This window comes from Peromyscus californicus, unplaced genomic scaffold, assembly GCF_007827085.1.
Source record: "Peromyscus californicus insignis strain IS unplaced genomic scaffold, ASM782708v3 Scaffold_14__1_contigs__length_90479793_seg_2, whole genome shotgun sequence".
Lineage (NCBI taxonomy): Eukaryota > Metazoa > Chordata > Mammalia > Rodentia > Cricetidae > Peromyscus > Peromyscus californicus.
In genome coordinates, this window is record NW_026294436.1 from 57966487 (window position 1) to 57988193 (window position 21707).

At 44.7% G+C, this 21707-nt stretch overlaps 2 protein-coding genes across 2 annotated transcripts in view; one reads left to right on the top strand and one right to left on the bottom strand.

The window, feature by feature from the left end:
* Positions 1-1141: 1141 nt before the first annotated feature.
* Dusp23 (dual specificity phosphatase 23) lies at positions 1142-3450 on the bottom strand. Its single transcript, XM_052736643.1, has 2 exons — positions 3061-3450; positions 1142-2240 (listed from the first exon to the last, which is right to left on the bottom strand). The coding sequence occupies exons 1-2, from the start codon at positions 3325-3327 to the stop codon at positions 2055-2057; spliced, it is 453 nt and encodes a 150-aa protein (XP_052592603.1). The 5' UTR covers positions 3328-3450; the 3' UTR covers positions 1142-2054.
* A 4049-nt stretch (positions 3451-7499) lies between these two features.
* Positions 7500-21707, top strand: part of LOC128109478 (C-reactive protein-like) — a 54508-nt gene continuing 40300 nt past the window's right edge. The window contains exon 1 of the mRNA XM_052736645.1: positions 7500-8153. The gene's annotated coding sequence lies outside the window, so the exon portion shown is untranslated. The remainder of the gene's footprint in view (positions 8154-21707) is intronic.

Sequence of the window (21707 nt, forward strand, 5' to 3'; positions counted from 1 at the left end):
ACTTGCTTAAATTATGGGGAGGGAACTGCACACGGGGCCTTAATGGGGTTAGAAAAATTTTCTGTCTCCTTCCGAGGAGCCTTGGGAGGAAGGTAAGAGCAGATTCTGCTCTGGCAGTGCTGAGGATATGGGGAGGAACAGACCACAGAAAGGGTGGGGACGGGCCACACAGCCCAGCTGATCAGTGCTGGCGAGGAGACACCACCCCGGGGCACAGCTTCAGCCTGCCACTTCCTCTCCATATGGGTGAGCTCTGACAGTGACCTGAGGGAATGCACCTCGCACTCTCTTCCTGGGCCATGCCCTCCTCAGGAAAACATTCCACAGACATGCACCCTTCCTTGGGAGATGGTCTGGCCTGCATCATGGGCAGGCGTGGGAGTGGCAGGGTGGATGGAGCTTTCAGTCAGAGGAAAGCCAGGGTTTCATGCAGTGTAAACTTCCTCTTTTGTCTGTCACAGCCCGAATGCCTGGAATTTTTGAGTTTCTTCTCTTTGGCTGATATAGTCCCCTGGGAGGGCTAGATAGGATCCAAGGAAAATAGTTAAGGAATGGATCCCTCACATTAGACACAGAAAGGATTCTGGGTGAAGGCATCTTACATTTCTTGCTTAACTAAGTCTTTTGTGTAAGAGGGAGCCAGATAATGTTTACTTAGGGGCAGCAGAGGATGAGGAAAGAAGTACTGGGAAGAGATGGTACAGACGCTGCAGCTCTGGTCTTCAACACAAGAGATGGAGGCTCTAGGGGACTTCTTGGCTATTCCGTCCTGTGCCTGGAATAGTAGAGATGGCTTTTAGTATCCATCATGTGTGAATGGACTGTCATTACCCATCTCCCTGGGCTCCTGAGAACAGGAATCATGCCTTATTTTGCTGAGTCACTTCTACCTCTAACAGCACCCAGTTCACACAGGCACTCCATGTACGTCTCAGGATGAATTCTCCCTTAGTTCAGCTCAGCCTATTATGGCAGAAGACAAGGCAAAATTCAGACTGACATTTTAAAAGAGTCCATCGGGCTCATGTATGACGGTCATCTCCTCTCTCAGAAAGTCCTAAGTGTGGTTGGTGTTAATGGCAGGATGGAGTCCAACAGGGGGAAGGTGAAGATGGCAACACCCGAGAAACATGGCCAAGAGTCACAGCCTCATAGTTATTTATTTGATTACTTAATATTCACTCTGTATAAGCACCAAGACTCAGTTCCCGCATTCCTTGGCCTGAGGCTGGGGATGCCACAGGGGCTGGAGGTAACAGATGAGCTGAGTGCATCTGAGGCTGGTAAGAAGTGGCTAGGGCTGGAGGGAGAGAGGAACAGAGGGGGAGAGGGAGAGAGGGTGGTGGAGAGGGGAGGGAAGAAGAGAAGGGGAAAGAGTCGGAGGGAGAGAGGGTGGTGGAGGGGGGGAGGGGGAGAAAGGGAGAGAAAGCGGGGGGGGTGGGGGGGTATATCTGGGTCATCCAAGTCTTCTGACCCTGAGAGGGACAAAGGTGACTCAAGCGGAGCAGATGAACCCACATACGGAGTGACAATCAAAAGGGCACTCCTCACGTGGGAGTGTAGAGCCCTGAGGCTGCTTGGAAGCTGGGTGGCCAGAGACATGGATCTCTTCCATTGACCAGGCCTCCAGAAACGGCATCACATATGATCAGGGAACGGTGCCTAGAATTTCAGCATCTTCAAGGAGACAAAAGAGTATGTTATAGTCCTGGCCCATCCTTCTATTTTCCAGAATTGTGACCACAGGCCTTTCTGAGCTCTAGCCACCTCATCCAAAGAACAGACATCATTTTGTATCTTTTCTATGACCCAGGGCTATGTGGAGTTGATGTATTGGGAGTGCTGTGTAAATGCTATGCAGTGCAAATGAGTTCTTATTAGTTATTAACTCATATTCATGGGGTCTCCGCCCTTCTGTCAATCAGGTTGTGGCTTTGGGGAAAGATTACTTCTGTCCGATAGGAGCCAAAGGGGGCTGAGGGATGTAGTACTTCCCGTCCTCCCTGGCCACATTTTCCACATGCAGCAGGGGAGTTGGGGAGCTGTCAGGTCCCTTATTTCGTTCTCTGGTAGAACTGGAAGACAGCTTTCTCTTGTTCATAGGTCTCAATGGATCCTGGCCGTAGGCGCCGAATCTCAGCAATGGCATCTCCTGCTGCCAAGCCCTGCTCCTTCACCAGGTAGCAGGCCAGCATGGTGCCGGTGCGGCCAAAGCCCAGGGCACAGTGCACTCCAACAGCCTGTGAAGAGGAAACTGATGAAGTGGAGTCCAATGCCCTCTCCGACAGCCTCCTGTCCCCACGGAAAGGCGCTGTCTTCCCACAGATCACAGGACCCCAGAGGGCAAAGCGACATCAGTGCTGTTGAGGACTGTCCTTGCTTCTGGTGACTAGGAGGCCTCTAAAGTGGCCCGTTCCCAAGCTGGGCTCTCAGCCTGCCCTCTCTACCTTTGCTATCCATCCAGTACAGAACACCCCGCCGCCCGTGGTGGTATTTTACCTGAAATGTGTCAATCCAAACTGAGATTGGGCATAAAAAATTTACCAGGCTCTGAAGATGTGGCCCGAAAAAGACTGGAAATGCCTCATTAATAATTTATTTCCTATTGATTCTATGTTGAAATAATATTTTTGACTTGCCGGATTAGTAGCAAAATCAACTCTACCTGCTTCTTTTTATCTTTTTAAAAAACGTAGCTGCTAGTAAAATTTAAAATTACAAGTCTGTCTCCATGACATATGGACCTCTGGAAAATGGGTTTTGAACCACTTCCATCCGGCTTTGGCGCTGCCCGGACTCCTGGAAGTATTTTGCGTGACAGTACTCTCTCCAGCCTTCTTGGTACCACCTTCCCTCTCTTCTGGCAGCACAGTTGACTCCGGGTCCCTGAGTGGGTTCATCTAGCTCCAGCCCCGCCCGGTCCCACCCGGCCCCGCCCCTCCCCGCACCGCCCCTCCCCACGGCCTCTCCCGCTCCTTTCCGACTCCACCCTCCCGCCCGGCCCCGCCCACTCATTTCCTCCCAGGCCCCGCCCTCTCGCTTTGGCTCCCACTCGCTGACCTCTCCCCGGGCGTTGGCGTCGTCCACGATCTTCACAAATTGGTCGATCTGTTCCGGGGCCGGCGGGCAAAAGTCAGGGATGCGCAGTCGGTGCAGCGTGAGGCCCGGACAGCTGTCGCTGTGAGGGGGTCCGCGCTCCGTCAGGGACACCAGGTGTCGCACGCCCAGGTCCAGCAGGAACTGGTAGTGCGCGGGGAGCCGCGGCAGCGCCAACCCGGCCAGCCGGCCCGGGAGCACCCAGGAGAAGTTGGGAGGCTGCACGCCCATCGCGGAGGGAGGGCACTCAGGGTGAGGCTGGCCTTTCCTATCCCGCCGGGCAACCTGTCACCCCCTGGGGCTAGCTTCTGTCCCTGCTCAGTACTTGCCCTAGCCGGCCACGTGGTCTTTCGGTCCCGCCCCTGTGACGCTCCTCTCCAGCCAGGGTTGGCTGGAACAGCAGGGGCGGGGCTAAGACGGCTCCTAGCCGAGCCGAGAAGCTCTGCGGTCCCGCCGATCCTGAGCAGGACCCTCGTTGATAGGTTGGATAATCAACAACAAGCGCGATTGTTGCAGCTGGGAGCGAATACACTAAGGAAACCTGGGACAAATTAATTGCTCCTGCGGATAAAACAGCCTAGGGCTGGGCTCTGCTGCTCCCTGGTGGTGTGTTGTAGTTACTGCACCGCGGGCCAGCTGCCCCTGCCTCTCTTAAGGGCCTGCCTATTCTTCCCTTCACCGTTTATGCGCAAGGGTTTAAATAGGTGAAAAAAAAAAAAAACCAGTCCCGCCTGGGCTCGCAGGTGTGGGTGGGTAATCTCTCTAATGACCAAGCAGTCATTGCTGGTGTCTTCTTGAGTTCTTCTAGTAGGAGGGAATGACTATGTCCCAGGCAATTGTTTTCATTTTTCTATTGCTGGGACTGTTAACAAAAAGGGCGTGGCGGGGTGGGGGGTGGGGGACGACCTGTGGCACCTTGAAATGGCACTCAGGGTAATATAGTAATTACAGTCAACCACCGAAGAGCTAACAATAATTGAGCACTTGCTTTGTGATTTGTACCTGTGCAAGCACTTTTAATATGTTAATGAATGGTCACAAGATAGATCGAAGCAACCCCATTTTAGCTGTGAGAAAGCTGAGGCCTCCAGGAGGGGAAGGTTCTCTAGACTCTTCACTAGCGCAACACTTTCCTACAGTCACACGGGAACTGCCGTTCTCGTCAGACAACCGCCCTCACACCTTTCCAAACACCGCCTTGCTTAAAGCCCTGGGTGTTTTCTTAATCTTATTCACAGTTCAGACAGCTACTTATTCAAGGTCCCGCTCCGCTAGTCTCTCTAGCCTGGGTCAGACAAGAGTTTATCAATGTTATTCTTGGGGTGCGTGAGTAGACCTCTATCTTGAACAGTAGTATCTCACCCAGGCTCAGAGCAGTGGGTATTGTCCTTTGAATCTGACTACCAGTAGTTGTGGGAAATGTTAACCCTGTTCCAGCCCCTGTCTTGTGTTGTATCCTTTCTCAAATAACCAAATGTGGACGGTATTTTTGTATCCTTTTGGTACACCAGTAACCAGAGGCCTAGAGAGGTTGGTTAACTTGGCCAAGGACACGTGGAGCTAAGGCCACAGCACCTGGCCATGAAGATGGACTTCCTGCTTCGTTACTAGAGTCATTAGGGTGAGCATCTGGGCCTGGGCAGCCCTAACAAGTCAGGCTTGGCTACTTGTCCTCAATGGGCCAATTACATAAACAGTGACAGGGAAAGCAGCGGGGAGACTTATTCAGTGCGCTACATTAGTAAGAGGAAAAAAGAGGTCTGGTCCCTACCTTCCCCCCAAGTCTACCTTTGGGGTCCTGGCATGAGGTTTAGGTTTAAGTACAGAGTTCGAGTTATGCATAACTGAGCATTCCTGGTCAAGGTGTGGTCCTGCCCATCATCATAGCCTCTGCTTCAGTCTCTCATACAAGGAGACAGGTTTTCAGAACTTGTGAAATCTTTCTGGGAGACAAGTTCCCCATCTAGCAGACATCAGGCTCCCAGCCTTTCCCTTCCCCAGCTTGAGACTCCTGGGGAAATTCCAGTATCTTGGAGTCCATTGTTTTAGCAATTGGACAGCCTGAGGGAGGGACATACATCTTTATTCCTGCCTATGACACCTCTGTTCCCCTACCCCTAACACACAGAGTTATCCCATGGCTTCAGCAAAGTGTAAGGATTTCTCCCTCCCCGAGGTGGACAGCCTATGCAGCCACCTGCTCTCCCATGGTTCAGGAGCCGCCGGATCTCCCCTTCCACTGAAGTCCTGATGAAAGACTTCCTGCCTCGTGGCACCACTGCTCCCAGAGTTCCCTGTCTTTGTAGCTTCCCACTTTTACTCCTGAGTTGTGTGGCCTGTGAGCCACGGGCCACCCCACTCAGCTTCTCTCAGCTGAGGTTCTTCAGGGTACGGGGCTGTGCTGCCTCTGGAAGTAGCATTTCCAGTCACTGTCGTGGTGAGCTCCTCGCTTCTCGGGTCCTTTGCCTTCTCTCTCCCTCTGTTCCCTCCTCTTGTCAGGGAAGAACTTCCCACAGGTCTCCTTGCCCCTCTGTGCCCATCCTTTATCTGCTTACTATCGAGCTCCAAGTCTGTCTTCTCCAGCGGGAAAAGAGGTTTTTGGGGAGACAGATTCTCCATCTCTGGAGCCCCTGAACGGCTAGCTGTGTGCTCTCTCTTGTGGGTCTCTGTGAGGCTAAAAGCATATTCGCCATTCCTACCCAGGTTTCCCTATGGAAAGACACTAAGGACTTCCTCTCTCTTGTCTGCTCATCTGTTTCTCCTTCCAGGGAGGGAAGGGCTAAGGTCCCTGTCTCAGCTGTGTCCCAGCCAGGGGTCTCATTTCATTTTCTGTTTTGGCTGAGTGTTTCTGTAAGAAAAGCCTCCCCTGAGGTTCTGGATAGGCCTCCTGACACTGACTAACCATGTCAGCCCTTTACAGAATCCTTCACTCTGTTTAGGGTTATCTGGGCCTCAGGAGGGTTTAGGCTCTGTGTACCCTTCATCTCCCACTGTGGGGGAGTTTGTTGAACCTGGGTTTCCTGTTTTCATTGGAACCAAGACCGATTTGTTGAATCTTTTCATTTTAATTGGCGCCTGAACATGGTGTTCAAAATGTTAAGTAAATGGATGGAAAAAATAAGCAGAATTCATCGGCAAGACCTACACCAAGACACCGACCGAGTCTCCAGAGTGTTGTAGATTCTCTAATTTTGTGAGGACTGTGTTGGATATTATGTGCAACTTCTTTTAAAACTTCATTTTTTTATTGCAATATAATTCACACACTAAAGCATGCCATGTATACGCACTTCAGTGAGCTTTTACGCGTGTATATACTCACAGACCACCAATTAAAGTAGATACGAGCATTTTTCCATATTAATTTGGTGATTTGTTGAGCTTATGCTTTTATTTTCCTGAGAGGCTTAATTTTTTTTTTTAGAACGTCTCTTTTTGACAATTTCATACAGAGCACTGAGATCATGTCCACCCTCTGTCACCCTCGCATCTTTCTCTTTTGTAAGATGGGTCTCCGTCTTGCAGACCCCCCTTTTCCTGTCTGTCCCTTTAAGAAAGCGATTCTCTGTTTAATTCCTATTTTTGTACAAGGGCCATGTTTCTTGGTCTTTATGGGCGTGGTCCCTATTATATGCTGGTGTATTGGTAGTATGTGGGTATGTGTGTGCTGAGGGACATGTTTTTGGGGAGCAATAAGCTTTAGTAATTTCTCCTACTTCAAGGAATTTATGACATACTTGGGGGGATTTAGACACAGATATAATTATTCCCAGAATATGTAATAAAGTACTAAACTGCTCATCAAAGCAATTGTCATTATCTGACAATCAGATAATATATAGTCAAAAGCTAATTGTGCAATGAAAATAACAAGCATGAAAGAAGTCAGGGGAGGGGCAGGGAGAAGCCTGGATTGGAACCACTAGAACTTTCTAAAGACAGGCTGTTCCTTTTCCATTTTGTTCTCTGTCCTTTCATAAGCTCAATGGAATGCTTTATAGCATATCCTAACTACCCCTCCTCTAGTCGATGATGATGTTTTGACTTAATTCGTGTGTGTGTGTGTGTGTGTGTGTGTCTGTCTGTCTGTCTGTCTGTCTTAGCTACTTTTCTATTGCTATGCTAAAACATCATGACAAAGATAACATGAAATAAAATGTTTAATTTGGGGCTTACAGTGGTTCCAGAGGGACAGAGTTCATGACTATTATGGTGGGAAGCGTGGCAACAGGCAGGGGGACATGCAGGCATAGCACTGGGGTAGTAGCTGGGGTAGTAGAGCTCACATCTCAATCCACAAGCATGAGGTGGAGAGAGAGAGAGAGAGAGAGAGAGAGAGAGAGAGAGAGAGAGAGAGAGAGAGAGAGAAGGAGAGGGGGGAGGGAGAAACTGGGAGAGACTGGGAATGGCGTGGGCTTTTGAAACCTCAAAGCCTTCCCTCAGTGACACACCTCCTCCAATAAAGCTGCACATCCTAAATCCTTCCCAAACAGTTCCACCAACTGGGGACCAAGTGTTCAAATATAGGAGCCTGTGGAACCATTCTCGTTGAAACCCCCACAATGCTCTAGTTTCCTGACTGGCAGAGGGTGAAGGTAGGCTCAGACACTTGTTTCCTCCAGCCAGGTCCCCGTGTCCAATCAGAGCAGAGGATCACTTGAACTACAAACAGTCTGTGTCTGAAATGTTTGGAGTTTCCTTTGTGTTAACAAACTTCATACCAGGACCCAAAGATCTGGAATCGGACCCATGAAGAAGAGGCTGTGTGGAAGACAACCTCCACAATGTCCCCAACAGGAATTTCATGTCTTGGGTAGTTCTTTTCTACAGTGCTAGGGCTGGTTTTTGTAGCCTGGAGGCTATTGTTGAAATGGTAGTATATAACTTCCTAGGTTTTGCCCACACACACAAAAAAAAACCTTGTCTTTTTTCCTTATTCTTCCTGGGGAAGGAGATTTGTCATGGGAAATCTTGCGGAGAGGTGAGCCGCCACGTTGTAAGGATGTGGGGAGATCTCTGTGAGGAGGACCAGAAGCCTCTGACTGGTCCTCAAGCCGGTGAGTAAACTGTCCAAGAAGTGGACCCTCCTCAGCCCCAGTCAGGACCTTAGGTGGCTTGTACAACATCTTGATTGTAATCTCGTGGACTACCTGGCTCAGAACCATCTAGCCAAGCCTATCCTGAATTCCTTATAGAGAAACTGAGTTAACTCATACTTATTGTTTAACTAATCAAGAAATGGGGGAATTTGTTATGTAGCAACAGATAACTACTATAGATGAAAATATTGTTTGAAGGAAAGAAGAAAATGAATTTCCAATAAATACAAGAATGAAAATAAGAACAGAAGAGAAAGATAACACTAAGAACAATTGTGTTATGAGTGGGTTTTGTGAGAGGTTCATGCAAAACTTCCACATCTGGGTAACTAACTAGAGTTGTTTGGGTAAAGATGTGTGTGTGTGTGTGTGTGTGTGTGTGTGTGTGTGTGGTATAGGAGGTAAAGGTTTACACAGTATTTAGACAGCTAAGGATGACATATAAATTACTTTTCCACTGGCCATGTACAGGATGTGAACAGTCACAATACACTTGCTTCTAACCAGACACATTCCCTATAAACTAATGCTGACACTGCCCTAGAATCTACTGGCTGTGTGTCGGAGGAGAATGTAAAGGTCTGAAATGGTCGGGTGTGGCCAGATCACCTTGGACATTTTAATATAGGTCTTTCCACCAGATGGCACTGATAGCTTTTCCTTGTTTTTTTTCTCTCTCTCTTTTTGTCTTGTTGAAAAATGTGTGATTTGTGTACGGGCGAAGAACGTTCCCTAGCTGAAACCTCACATTTTGCTAGTTGATTTCTTGTGCTTTTGCATTTAAGATGTTTGTAAGTTGGGGTGTTGGGAGGATACTGCCTTATGTCAGATGTTATTGTAGGGGTTGGAGCTAGGGAAGTAGATGGAAGGGGCAGGCTTTACTGTCTGTAAAACTGCTCAACAAAGGCAGGTGAGGGTGGAACCAAGGGGGACCATTCAGGCAACAGTCACTTCTGCTACAAAAGCCATCTTGGTGGGTTCTCCTATTTCTACCTTCACGGGGCTTGGGACTCAGATGGATAACAGCCCAGTGGCTACTTTGATGTCAGCCTGTTGAGATCCCAAGTGAAGGATACAGCTAGCTTGTAACTGGACTTCAAATCTACAGAACTGTGACATAATAAAGAATTCTTTAGCCACCACGTTTGTGGCACTTTGTTCTGCAGCCATAGAAAACTTCCAGACACTCTTACTTATTTTCTGATCTTTAATATGTTGACTACGGTAGCGTGAGTAGATCCTCAATGGCTATATTGTTCCTTGTCTCTTCACTTTATTTTAAGCCTTCTAATTTCCAAAGCTGTTGACCACACTGGTTCATTTTCCATTGAAAAAATACAACAAATACAGTTGATGTATGGAGCTCACATAGGCAACGCCCGATTCTCCTGGTGCTGCCCAAAGCTCTGCTCCTCAGTAGGCTCCTTCTGTTAGTGCTTCTCCTTCCCATTAGTGCTTCTCCTTCCCATTAGTGCTTCTCCAGCTCTGACCCACAACTGATGTTACATGGTATTTGTGAGAAATTCAGACGCTCGGGACCCATGGGTGGGCGTCCCTTGAGCTTCCCACCTCTGCCCTTGAATCGTGTTTTTCAGCGCTTTACCCTTTAGCTGTTTCCCTTTCTGCTTGATAATCAGTGGTAGCCCAGAAAACAGGACCTGGGCACACAAGCAGTAGTGCAGTGGTCATGAGGGGACATCTCTCTAGAGCTTGAGAAACCTGAGAGCACAGACAGGTCTTTGGGCAGAGGAGGTGAGTCGCAGCAGCAGCAAAGGAGTGGGAGAGGAAGAGGGAGGGAGGGAGAGGGGTCTTAGAGGAGTCTAACTGGCCTGGATGGAAGCCCAGGGCCAATTAGAAACACCTCACAGCCTGACTTAGAACAATCTATTGGCTGTAGGTACAAGTGAGAAAGAAATCCAAGAAAAATATGCTTAAATGTACATGTGCTTTTCCTGTTTTTGTTCCAAGGAAGGGCTTGGTTCCTAGATTTCCTTTCTGGGGGAATTCTTGAAACATCACTCCCTGCCCTCTTCACTTTTTAACTACATCCCAGGCACGGCAGAAACTACTCTAGTTGCAATCCAATTTATGAGCTTCCCACTTCCCCACAATATGAAGGAAAGAGAGGGAGCCGTGGGCAACTTAACATGCCACACCCTCTTTCCTGTTTCGGGGCAGATCTTCTCACTCAGATTCCATCTTTCCAGAACCTCTTTAACTCATCATGTCTATGGGCCTCTGGACTGACCCCCTCTACACTGGTAGCCCTGATGACCCCATAGAACACAGGTCTTAGCCCATCCAGTACTCTGTACTTGCCTTCCAGAGAGCCCCTTGTACACTTGTTGAGTGACACACCAGCCCTGTGGGATGAAGTTTTTATTTTTCTCTTCAGCTTCATCTTACAGCATGCCATTGTAACAAGGTATGTCCCCATCACCCTCGATGCATGCGGCCTCAGAGAAGCAATGTGCTCTTTCCTGCCTTGCCCAGCTGTGTCCTTCACCTGCTCTCTTGTCCCTTAGCTTGTTGCAAAATTGCACCTCTACCAGTGTTTAGTCTGGAAGCAAACCAAATGTCCTAGGAAGGCTTCTTACCACACAGGGCTTCCGTGCCTCTTTTGTGCTTCTATAGTGTCCCTATAGATCCGTGGGTGTGACTTAGTGTAGAGCTTGCCTAGCACATGCAAGGTTCTGGGTTCAATCCAGCACTACAAGGAATGTTTATTGTACATTTAAAATGTTTAAGACTTTTGATAACACACTATACAAACAAGTATTGTAAAAGAATTAAAGAACATACTTTGAAAAAAGGGAGAGAGAGAGAGAGAGAGAGAGAGAGAGAGAGAGAGAGAGAGAGAGAGAGCAGGCAAAGAGAAGCCACTCTGTGCTGCCCAGGTATGGAGGGAGGCAGTGTAAGGAGTTTGAGGTTTATATACCTGTTGGATGGGCTGCTCAGCAAAGGTCACAGATGAGCTTGGCCTGGGAGACCCAAGCGAGATGCTCTCAAAATCATTGCTGGCCAACAATTCCGTTGTAAATTTCAAAGACCTCTGGGAAATTCCCACCAGTTATCTCCGTCTGCAGTACTGATGTAAGGAGTCTTAAGAAATTGACTTGGATGCTGTGAACCTGTCTTCTTTCTAGTTGCTGACCACTGGAAAATAATATTCACCTTTCTTTTCTTTTACATCTCACGTGAGCATCTATCTCTCATTGACATTCAGACCAGGGAAGGAAGGGGACTTTGGAAATGTCCTTAGTGTCAACTCTATGATAGAGAGGCCTTAGGAATAAATGACGTTGATGGCTACATTTCTAAGAGACTTTCCTAAAGAACCACAGTTTGGTAGCCACCTTTTCCCCTGCTCTCTGTATATGATGCACATATAAAACTCCTTCTTTCCTGTTCGCGCTGCTCGCGTATCTGCATACATTTCTCCCTCTGGCTCCTTGAAGGTTTAATGAGCTTGCTTCTCCACTTTCTAGAGCTAGGATTCCAAGCACTGGTTTGATGACACCCTGGAGTGTCTTCATTTATCTCAGGGGGTGCCTTGAAATTCACAAAACAAGATTAATTTAAATTCATTTTCGTTTAAAAAAGTAAACAGACATTATATAGTAATTACAGGTACAAGTGTGTGTGTTGAAATCAAACTAATAAATGCTTGCCTTAGAGAGAAATCAAGAGGATGGGGGTGGGGTTGTAAGAGAGTATAAAGGTGGTTTAGTCTGAGTTCTTTATAAAACATCCCTTCCTTCTTATTTCGAGGTTGGCCCAAATTAATCATGTTTCTAATTTGGAAGTCAGGGATGGTAAGGGTGAAAACTCCCAGGACCCAGGTCTATTTTCTGTGCTTGCCATTGGCCCTGACATACAGTGGGCCCCCAGGAAGCACATTTTGATGGACTCTGTGTTGAGTTGGAATATAGTGTGGTGGGTGAAGAAGATGCCAAACACATGAGAGACCCAGCTCTGAGGGAATGGCAGATATCTACAATGTCATGGATGATGGGGACACTCACTGTTGCAAAGGCATGCTGTAAGACGAAGCTGAAGAGAAAAACATGAACCTCATCCCACAGGGCTTATGTGTCACTCAGCAAGTGTACAAGGGGTTCTCTGGAAGGCAATGATGAGTTACAGGGAACTGGACAGGTTGAAGGTCACCAGCACCACATAAAGAAGGAAATACAGATAGCTGTAGATTGTGGATAGAGTAGCAATCCTGTCGGAGTCCTAGACAACTAAGGAGAGAATGGGCTGGCTGAGATGCTCTTGGTTAGGTGACTGGCCAGAGGTTATCAGTAATTGCCTATTAACAATTTGTGCAAATCATCAAAAAGTAAGGTAATTTACTGTCAAAGTGTATGAGCGTTAGTGACTTGCTACTGAGAATAGTCACAGGAAGTTTGTAGACACAAGAAGGCTGAGTTCTGCATGGGACTAGTATCTTTGAATTAATAGAACTGGTAGTGGGTTTAAATCCTGATGCACCATTTAAAACTGTGTTATCTGAAAAATGGCTTTATGCCTCTGTGTAAAGGGGAAATAATCATAACACCCCACTTCAAAAGTTGTGAGGGTTAAATAAATTAATCTACATAAAGTAGTAAATTAATCTACACAAAGCTTTGAACAATCCTTGGTGCCAAGAGAGCTCAATAAATGCTGGTCATCCTTCCCCTCCCTTCCTCCTCCTCCTCCTCCTCACTACCACAGTAAACTTTACATTGGAAGAACTAATAGGTTAAAAATATAGAGTATATTAGTGCTCCCTCTAGTCCCAGAGAATATATTTAGGAACTTCTCCTGTTGTTTCCTAGATTGGAGTAAGAACATCATTTGCTGGAACGGGAAACCTAGGCAGAAGGTTAATTGCATAACAAGCATGCAAACAAACAGAACAGAAAGCCACTATGTACAAATTGAGTTCTCAGTGAATCCCCTTGTTATGCTTGGATGGAATATTCTGCTGCATGGGGGAAAATGCACATATACACGAGTTACTAAAATCATACTTTGTAGCAAGAATAGATTGTGTCTTTGGGTACAGGATTTTTATGACTTATCCATCATTGAAAGCAAGATACCATTAATCAAATGTATTCATCATTATCCATTATTACTGATAAAAAAATCCCAATTTGTTCTGGACAAAATGATTGATAAGAAGAGAACTTTTGAGACCATCCAATGAAACACATTCCCGATTCTCTTTGTTTTAATGAAAACTGAGTTTATCTATATCTTCACATGGGAAGAGAAATCAAGTCTAACATCTGATCTTAACCAAACTCAAATACTGATTTTGAAATTCCAATGATTCTATTTAGTTCTTTCTCTCCTGCTCAAATACTGAGGAATTGTCATTATATGATCATTCAGATGTTTAAACAGTGATTTAGAATGAGGAATTTTCAAATTCATACAGAATTCATTTCTTGAGTTGGTATGACTCTAGCAAATGCACACTTAATGAGTCAGACTTTTATTTGAAATTCTTGATACTGTGAAGATCCTCAGTCATAAAAGACATTTGATTCATAAGAACATGGGAAGATGGTAGTTAAAGCTTAGCGTTGTTCTAAGTCTTTTGTTTTTCTAAGACTGTACACGGGAGCAGCCTTAGCCTTTCTGGTTCTTGTGTTTTTAAGATCTATGTGTCTTCAACTCTGTTAAACAAATATAGCAAATATGCATGGATGAACAAGTTGTTGGCCTGTATGCTTGAGTGGGAATACAGGAAAAAGCATGACACTTACATTTTGGTACTGTAGTGGATTGTTACTGCAGTAACTCCAATAGAACATACCTTTTGTTATTCATATCCTTTTATACATCTCTGCCACATTCGTACTGGGTTCATTCATGTGACCTTTTTTGGTAATGTGACATAAACAGATGAGATGGAAGCAGAGGTTGGGTAAACGTGCACATCAAGACTCAGCATCTCATGAGACCACTGTGCCATGTATCAGCCCAGAACTAAAAACCACGCTATATGAGAGGCCAGGTAAGTTTAGTCTCCAAGGATTTCCTAGATGGAAGCAGTTGTGTGAGAGATCCCAGCCAGGCATGACCAGCGGGAGGGTAACTTGGCTTATAGAATCATGAGAAATGAATGGTTCTTAATTCACTGAGTTGTTGGGGGGTATTTTTAAAATTAGTTACTTATTTTTGTGTGTTCATGTGCCTGTGTTTGTATCTGTACCATGTGCAAGTTGGTGTCTATAAATATAAAGTCACAGGAGATTTTAAGACACTTGTGTTGGAAACCCACATAGGTCCTTGGTAAGAACAGCAAGTACTCTTCTTAACTAGTGACCCATCTCTCCATCCCATGTTGGGTGTTTTTTTTTTTTTTTCTTACAGAGAAATATAAATCATAAAAACCAATGCCTTGAAGTAGTGTTTTGCTGTAACAAAAAATCAAAGCCACATAACTTTGGCTTTAGGACTGAGTGGGTGGCAGAGGCTGTGGGGTAGCTGGTGGGGTTCGTGGAGCCTGATGACATGACAGGGAAGTGCTAGTATAGGTTGGTAAAGGTAAATTACATTATACTGTAGAGGAAAAGCTGGTTCACACTGTCACAACTAAGAATGTGGAAGGCAGAAAATGTATTCAATCAACTTGCGGATTTGCCTTTAAGGAGATTTCTACCTGGAATACTGTAGGGATCAAATTGCCTTTAGAAGGTTGCATATAATCGGGTATAGGAAGACAGAGATGAAGGAAGGAAAGAGTTTATAGGAAGAACTTAAAGCAGATGTAGCCAGTCCAGGAAATGCTACATTGGGAAATGAGACTTTCATATGTTAGTTTTTTCAGCTAGCACCAAATTCTTTAAGTAAGAAATGGCCTTGGAACACAGTCGAAACCACAGGTATGACAACAAGATTTAAGTCCCTAGAATTATTTAAGATGCTACCTAAGAGACTCAGGTACATAGAAGGGCCTCTAAGAGCTTAAAGGGCATTTCCCCATAGCACCTTGACATGTTGACAAGGTGGAGGAATGTCTCAAAAATAGTTGTGGGGCTAACTTTTTTTTTTTTTTTTTCGAGACAGGGTTTCTCTGTGTAGCTTTGGAGCCTTTCCTGGAACTCGTTTTGGAGACCAGGCTGGCCTTGAACTCACAGAGATCCACCTGCCTCTGCCTCCTGAGTGCTGGGATTAAAGGCATGTGCCACCACTGTCCAGCATGGGCTAACTTTTGTTTCACATTTTCAACTATAACATGAGATGTAGGAAGCCATAAGATTTTTAAGAGAATTGGATCCATTGAGACTAAATAGTGCACAGGAGATTAAATTAAAAGACATAAGAACTTGGGAAAATCATCAAGCTACCAATATAGGATGTTTCCATTTGTGGAAAAGCCTTTTTAGATAGCAGACCCAACCACTTCCAGAGAGTAAAACTACTCCAATTTCCACACTAGAAGGCCTTGCTTGGGTGTGATTGGATTTCAGAATTACTGTGGACCAGTGATGGTTATGTGGCTCCCTGTTGCTCCTTCACAGTTCTGTGATGACTGTATATGAAACAGATACCCTATTGTTTTAGGTCATAGGTCAGAGAGAGAGAGGAGGGGAGAAAGAGAGACATAGAGACACAGAGAGAGACAGAGACAGAGAGAGAAATACAGAGACAGAAAGAGAGAGGGGGGACAGAGGCAGAGATACAGAGAGAAAGGCAGAGACACAGAGAGACATAGACAGAGGAAGACAGAGAGAGACAGAGACAGACAGAGTTAGAAAGAGACAGAAAGAGATAGAGATGCTGACCTCAGTCTGTCCCAGTTTGACTTTATTCCCAAGTACCTTTGAAATGAGATGCATCCTTGAAAGTGGGTCCATTGCAAGGCCAATGGAAGAATGACTCAAATAACTTGCAGAATCATGAACTATAATAATGTGATAATAAAAGTTTTTGGCCTTAAGCTACTAACTCCAGATGATTTATTATGCAGTGACCTGCCATGGATACAGGAGTTCATTGTTAAGAATCAAGGTATAATAATAAACTGGATGCAGGATAATGCAGTCCACTTAACTCGAGTTAACTGAAATCCATTGATACTTTCTCTTGACAGCTTTGTGTAAAAGATGAAGGCCTGACAGGGTAGTAAGACAGTGCATTGTAGGCTTTCAGAGCTCTGCGTAAAGATGCTGAATAATGGACCAGGGTAGTAAGACAGTGCATTGTAGGCTTTCAGAGCTCTGTGTAAAGATGCTGAATAACGGACCAGTCCTTGATCAATGTGTGACAGAGAAGGATGAGAATAGGATCGGAAACAAGCAGACCTGGATTGATTTCTAATCCTGCAGGTTAATTTTGGGCAAGTTACCTAACATCTCAGAGTCCTGTAAAGATGGGCTGCTCACAGGATTAACTGAGATAATACACAAAGATATGCTGTGCAAAGCCTGGCACGTGGTAGCTGTTTCCTACATGTTGACTTCTTATGTTTGCGTTTGCTTTGTTCACATAATGCTTCACCGATGGGCCAGTGGGGCAGCAACGCTGGGCTCAGTGTAACAGGGACCATGACCTTAGAGATCTGCCAGCCAGCTCCTGGACAGAGCAGAGGCTCTGAGTTGACTCCTCTTCGTCAGGTGTGTTTTCAGCACGGTGCGCACCAACTCCATCCCTGTAATGGTCCCCTCTCTCCTTTGTCAAAATAACTTGTCATGGTCCCACTTCTTAGTGGTCTTGCTAAAAATTCTCCTTGTTCTTTAAGTGACTCATAAATATGGATTCTATGCAGAGGTAGAGTCAATGACATTGTCTGGTGTACTCCAAGACACAGATGGGAAGGTGTCTCTTTTGTGAGGAAATAATCATAAACTCTTGGCTTTGGAGGTGACCAACCAGACCATTGCCACTCAAATGGAATGATCCCAAAAGAGCAAGCCAGAGGTCCCCTAGGGCTCCCCACCCTGGGTATTTCTGGAACCAGGTGTCAGAGGAACCATGGCCAGTTGGAAGAACACTCTGGTTGCTAATGAGCTGCCTACACCAATCCATACTAGCTCTGGCTTCCCAGATATTTTGTAATAGCAAGAAACAATCACTATGGAGAATTGGGAAGTGTTAATTAACCTTGAAACATACAATGCCAGAAGAAGAAAAGTCAGAGCTCTTCTCAGACAGAATAAGATGATTCTCTTAGGTGGCTATTCCTTGGAGAAGAGAGCTAAGAAGGGAATTCATCCATTATTTGGGTTCTGAAAATGTAGGTGGCCCATGGGAGTTGGGTTACTTTACCAGCCTGTTCTCCATCCCATCCAATGCACTTGCTGGTTTTCTGGATCATCTTGAGATGGAAGTCTTTGTTTACCAGCTTTTTGCATTAGTCTTTTAAACGGGATTTGAATATTTACTTATTTATGCATTTATTTTTTATGTTAATTTCTGTCTGTCTCTTCCTCCTCTGTGGGGTGTGCTTGTGTGTGTGTGTGTGTGTGTGTGTGTGTGTGTGTGTGTGTGTGTGTGTGTGTGTATGTTTGTGGGTGCCTGAGGCTGCCATAAAAGGATGTTCAATCTCTTGAAGCTGGAGTTACAGGTGGTTGTGAGCCACCTGACATGGGTACTGGGAACTGAATTCCATTCCTCTGCTAGAGCAGCAAGTGCCCTTGGCTGCTGAACCTTCTCTCCATCCCTTTTAGTTTTGTTTTTGAATTTCAGTTAGTTAGTGATTTTAATGAACATGTATTTTTATACCCAATCTCCACAACTACTCTACACTGGAAATACTATTTCTCTTACTTTATAAGTGATTTTGACTCAGAGATCTGGAAGTAAGTCTGTCTGACTTCAAGGATTCCATTCATTACAGCAATACAATGGTCAGAAGCAGGGCAGCCTGAGAGCCTTTAGTTCAAGAGTAACAGAAGTGATCTTTGGGCTCGCTTGGTAGTCTCTCCGCTGGTTAAGTGCCGATGGTACTTCTTCATAGTTGGTTACAAAGCACCTTCAAGGCTCCTACTACTAGAACTGCTTATTTCTGCAGTTTCAATTTGGGCTGTAGTTTTCTTAAAGAATATTATTAATTGTATCTGCAAAACCCTCTTTCCTCTTGCTTTCATTTTTTTTTGGTGGTTGTTGTATAGTCCACGATGACCCTGAATTCTTGCTTTTTAAAAAGTGATACTGTTCCTCTATCCAACCGCAGTATCGTCATTTTGGTGGACATTGCATTGAAATGCTTTTCATAAACAATAGCCCAGATTTTTCTCTGCTTAATAAATTTTAGGAGAAACACATTGGATTTAAGTACAATATTACACCAGTGACCATTGTTCTTCATGATGTGTTAAGAAGTGTTTTAGGAGCTCTAAGGTTGTGTATAAATTTAATTGGTTATTTTTGAACTTCATGCATAAAACTAGTAATGAATTGGGTATCATCAGGGTTTGTCAGAAATCGGTTTCTGACGGAAACTGAATGGTTTAGAAGAACAATGTACAAATGTACAGAGAGGTTGGAGGAAAACCTTCAAGGGCTTATACTAGCAGAGAGACACTGTACCTCGCAGGCCTGAATGATCAAAGGGAGTGAGGGATTAGTGGAATTCAGAGAGTGTAACTATATTAAGAACACTGCCCGACATGAGCTATAGCCTTTAGTTAAGGAATGCAGCCAACCCATGGCGGCCTGGCAGGAAGGGAGCTGGGGGGATAGATACTCTAACCTCCTCTTTTCCCATCCTCTAATCTCCTGCTGGTGCCTCCCCTTGGCAGAACTCCTTTAGAAGGGAAGAGGGCAAAGGAACCTGTGGATGCATCTCATACAAGTCAGCCTCCAGAGGCACAGAACGGTGGAAGAACGGTGGAGCAGGGATGGGGGTGGTGATGAAGTACAACATTCATTACAGCTGGGATGCAAGATTACAGTTCTTATATACCATCTGAGCTCAGGCCACAAGAGCTTCTGGGAGTGGTCTGGTAATAGATCAGATAACAATTCCAGTTATATGTCTAGTCTTTGAAAAAATTGAACTGTGTTCTGACTCTGCTTCTTCCACTTCTTTTAAAATTTGTATCTAAATGAGTTGAAACAACTTGGACATGATCTAGCTGCACTCACCCCAATTATAAGAAGTATAAAAATAACTGTTCTCTATGCTGGTGATATAATTTTATTGTCACTAACCAGAAATGGACCCTTTATCTTACTGGAAAATAGAATTGCTTGAATTCAAAATTTTCTAAATTTAAAACCATCATTTTTGGCAGATAGCATTTACAATTTAATTGGCTAATATCTAGTGATCCTATTTGGTGGACTAATTCTTTCAGCTATGTCAGGATACAGTCTGCAACCATTGTTTTCTCTAGTCTTTTCAGTACTAAAGGATGCTACTTAAAAGGAGATATTTTTTGGGGGGATGTACTGTTGACATTTGTCTGTCTACTTTGGGGGGGCCTGAGGAATCAGTGAAATCTACTTCGTATTCTATTCAGGCACGAACCACACAACATTTATAACTGGTCGATGCTCACTCTCACAAAGGAGTGAGAGAGTGAACGGCGCAGCTTTGATTTTAGTTTTCTTCACCCCACTCCTTAAAGCAGATAGTTTTTAGGAAGCCGACTGAAGGCAAACCCTAGATGGAAAACCTTCACAGGGAAGAGGGCTGGCCAGCTGTTTGGGGGCTCATCTAGGAGATTCCATTCTTAAGGGAGGTGAGCCTATCACCTGCTTGGTTGATTTAATAAGTGTGGACGATCCCTCATCAACAACGTGGGTTACTCTTGCCCAGTATTAAAAGTTAGATGTCTCTCCTGGCCCAGTGCCTACTGAAGCTTAATTAGAGGGGAAAGCAATTCTGATTGACAGCTGAAGGATATATTATTTCATCATTCTAAATCTGTGTTGTCCAGGAGAACTGTTTTTGATGATGGAAATGTTTCTTATTTGTGGGACCCAACATGATGCTACTGAGTGTGTGTATCTATGAAGCATTTGAAATTGGCTGTTAAAACAGAAAGGTATTTAGATTTTTTATTTAAGATAATTTAAATTAATTTAAAATTACAGTTAATTAATTCTAACTAGTTAACTTTAATTAACTTAAAGCTAAATTACAATTAATTAAGTCTAATTTAAGTTTAGATATCCAATTATGCCAGTAGATGCCATATTTGACAGCATAACTCTAGATATTCTATGTTTTACCCCTACATTAGGTTAGACTAGCCCTAAATTTGGTTTTCAAAAGAATCGAATGTTTTAAAATTTAAATTCTTAGGTTTCAGTTTTATTGACACAGGGTCCCATTGTAACCCAGGCTGGCTCTCTGTTCTCCTATCCCAGCCTTCATTGTACTAGGATCGCAGGCAGGTGCTGCCGTGGCTGTCAAGAATAGCATTTATTGATTTTCAAATGCTTACTTTGCCTTTAATGATGGCTTGAAAACATGTTCTCACACTCCTAGACACTCCTCCATCAAAAGCCAGAGAGTAGTTATACTTCCTTTGAATACAAGTTGGTCTTAGTTGTCATGTTTCTAGCCAGTAGAATCTGACAGAGGTGATGGCATGACTTGGGAGGCTGGCTCAGAAAATCTGATAAAGCTTCCCTCGTGCTTCCCTTCTCTCCTAAGCATCCTTCTAAGAATTCTGGCTTTTCTGATGCTACCAAAGTTAAACAGTTACCTGGAAAGATCACTCATAGACATTGGGGGAGGCAGACAAGCTGTTTGAGCCCTCTCAGCCCAGGCTTCAAGTTACTCTTGGCGTGGACATTATCTGACTGTAGCTCTCCAACAGACCCCAAGTGAGAACTGCTTAGCTGAGCCCTGTTAATCCCCAGTGAAGTGATAGAAAATACTTGGTATTTCATGCTACCATTTTGAGGCTGTTGTGAGAAAACAGTTAGAATGCTTATGTGTGAAAGGATTGTGCAGGACACAGGTCTGTGAATCCTCTGGCATGATTATCACTGTTCTTCGTGTGTGAAAGGGTTGTGCAGGACACAGGTGTGTGACTCCCCCAGCATGCTCATCACTGTTCTGTGGTTCTTACTTTTTGAGAAAAGTCTTGCTGTGTATTCTTAGCTTTCCTAGTACTCACTATACAGTCCTGACTGGCCTTGAACTTGAAGCAATTCTACTTCAGTCTCCTGAGTTCTGGCTTTATAGGCCTATGCTACCACCTCTGACTTTTGCTGGGTAGCTTTGAGGGTCAAGTGTATCACATCAATTTATCTTGGACATCTGGAGATGCTGATCACTTCATGTTGTTTTTTTTTTTTTTAATTTAATGAAAATTTTATTTGGTGATGGTCTTGCCATATTTCCTAGGTTAGTGTGGAAGTCCTGCATCTAGTGCCCCTCCCAGCTTAGCCTCCTTGGTGCTGATATTACAGCTGTAAGCTACCACTCACAGTGTACTTTTGTGTTAATACCTTTTCGGTGTAGCTGTTTGCAAGCTCAAAGCTGAATCAATTACCCAGTTTTGTAAGAAAAAAAAGAAGAAAGAAAATTTTCACCTTTTCCTTATC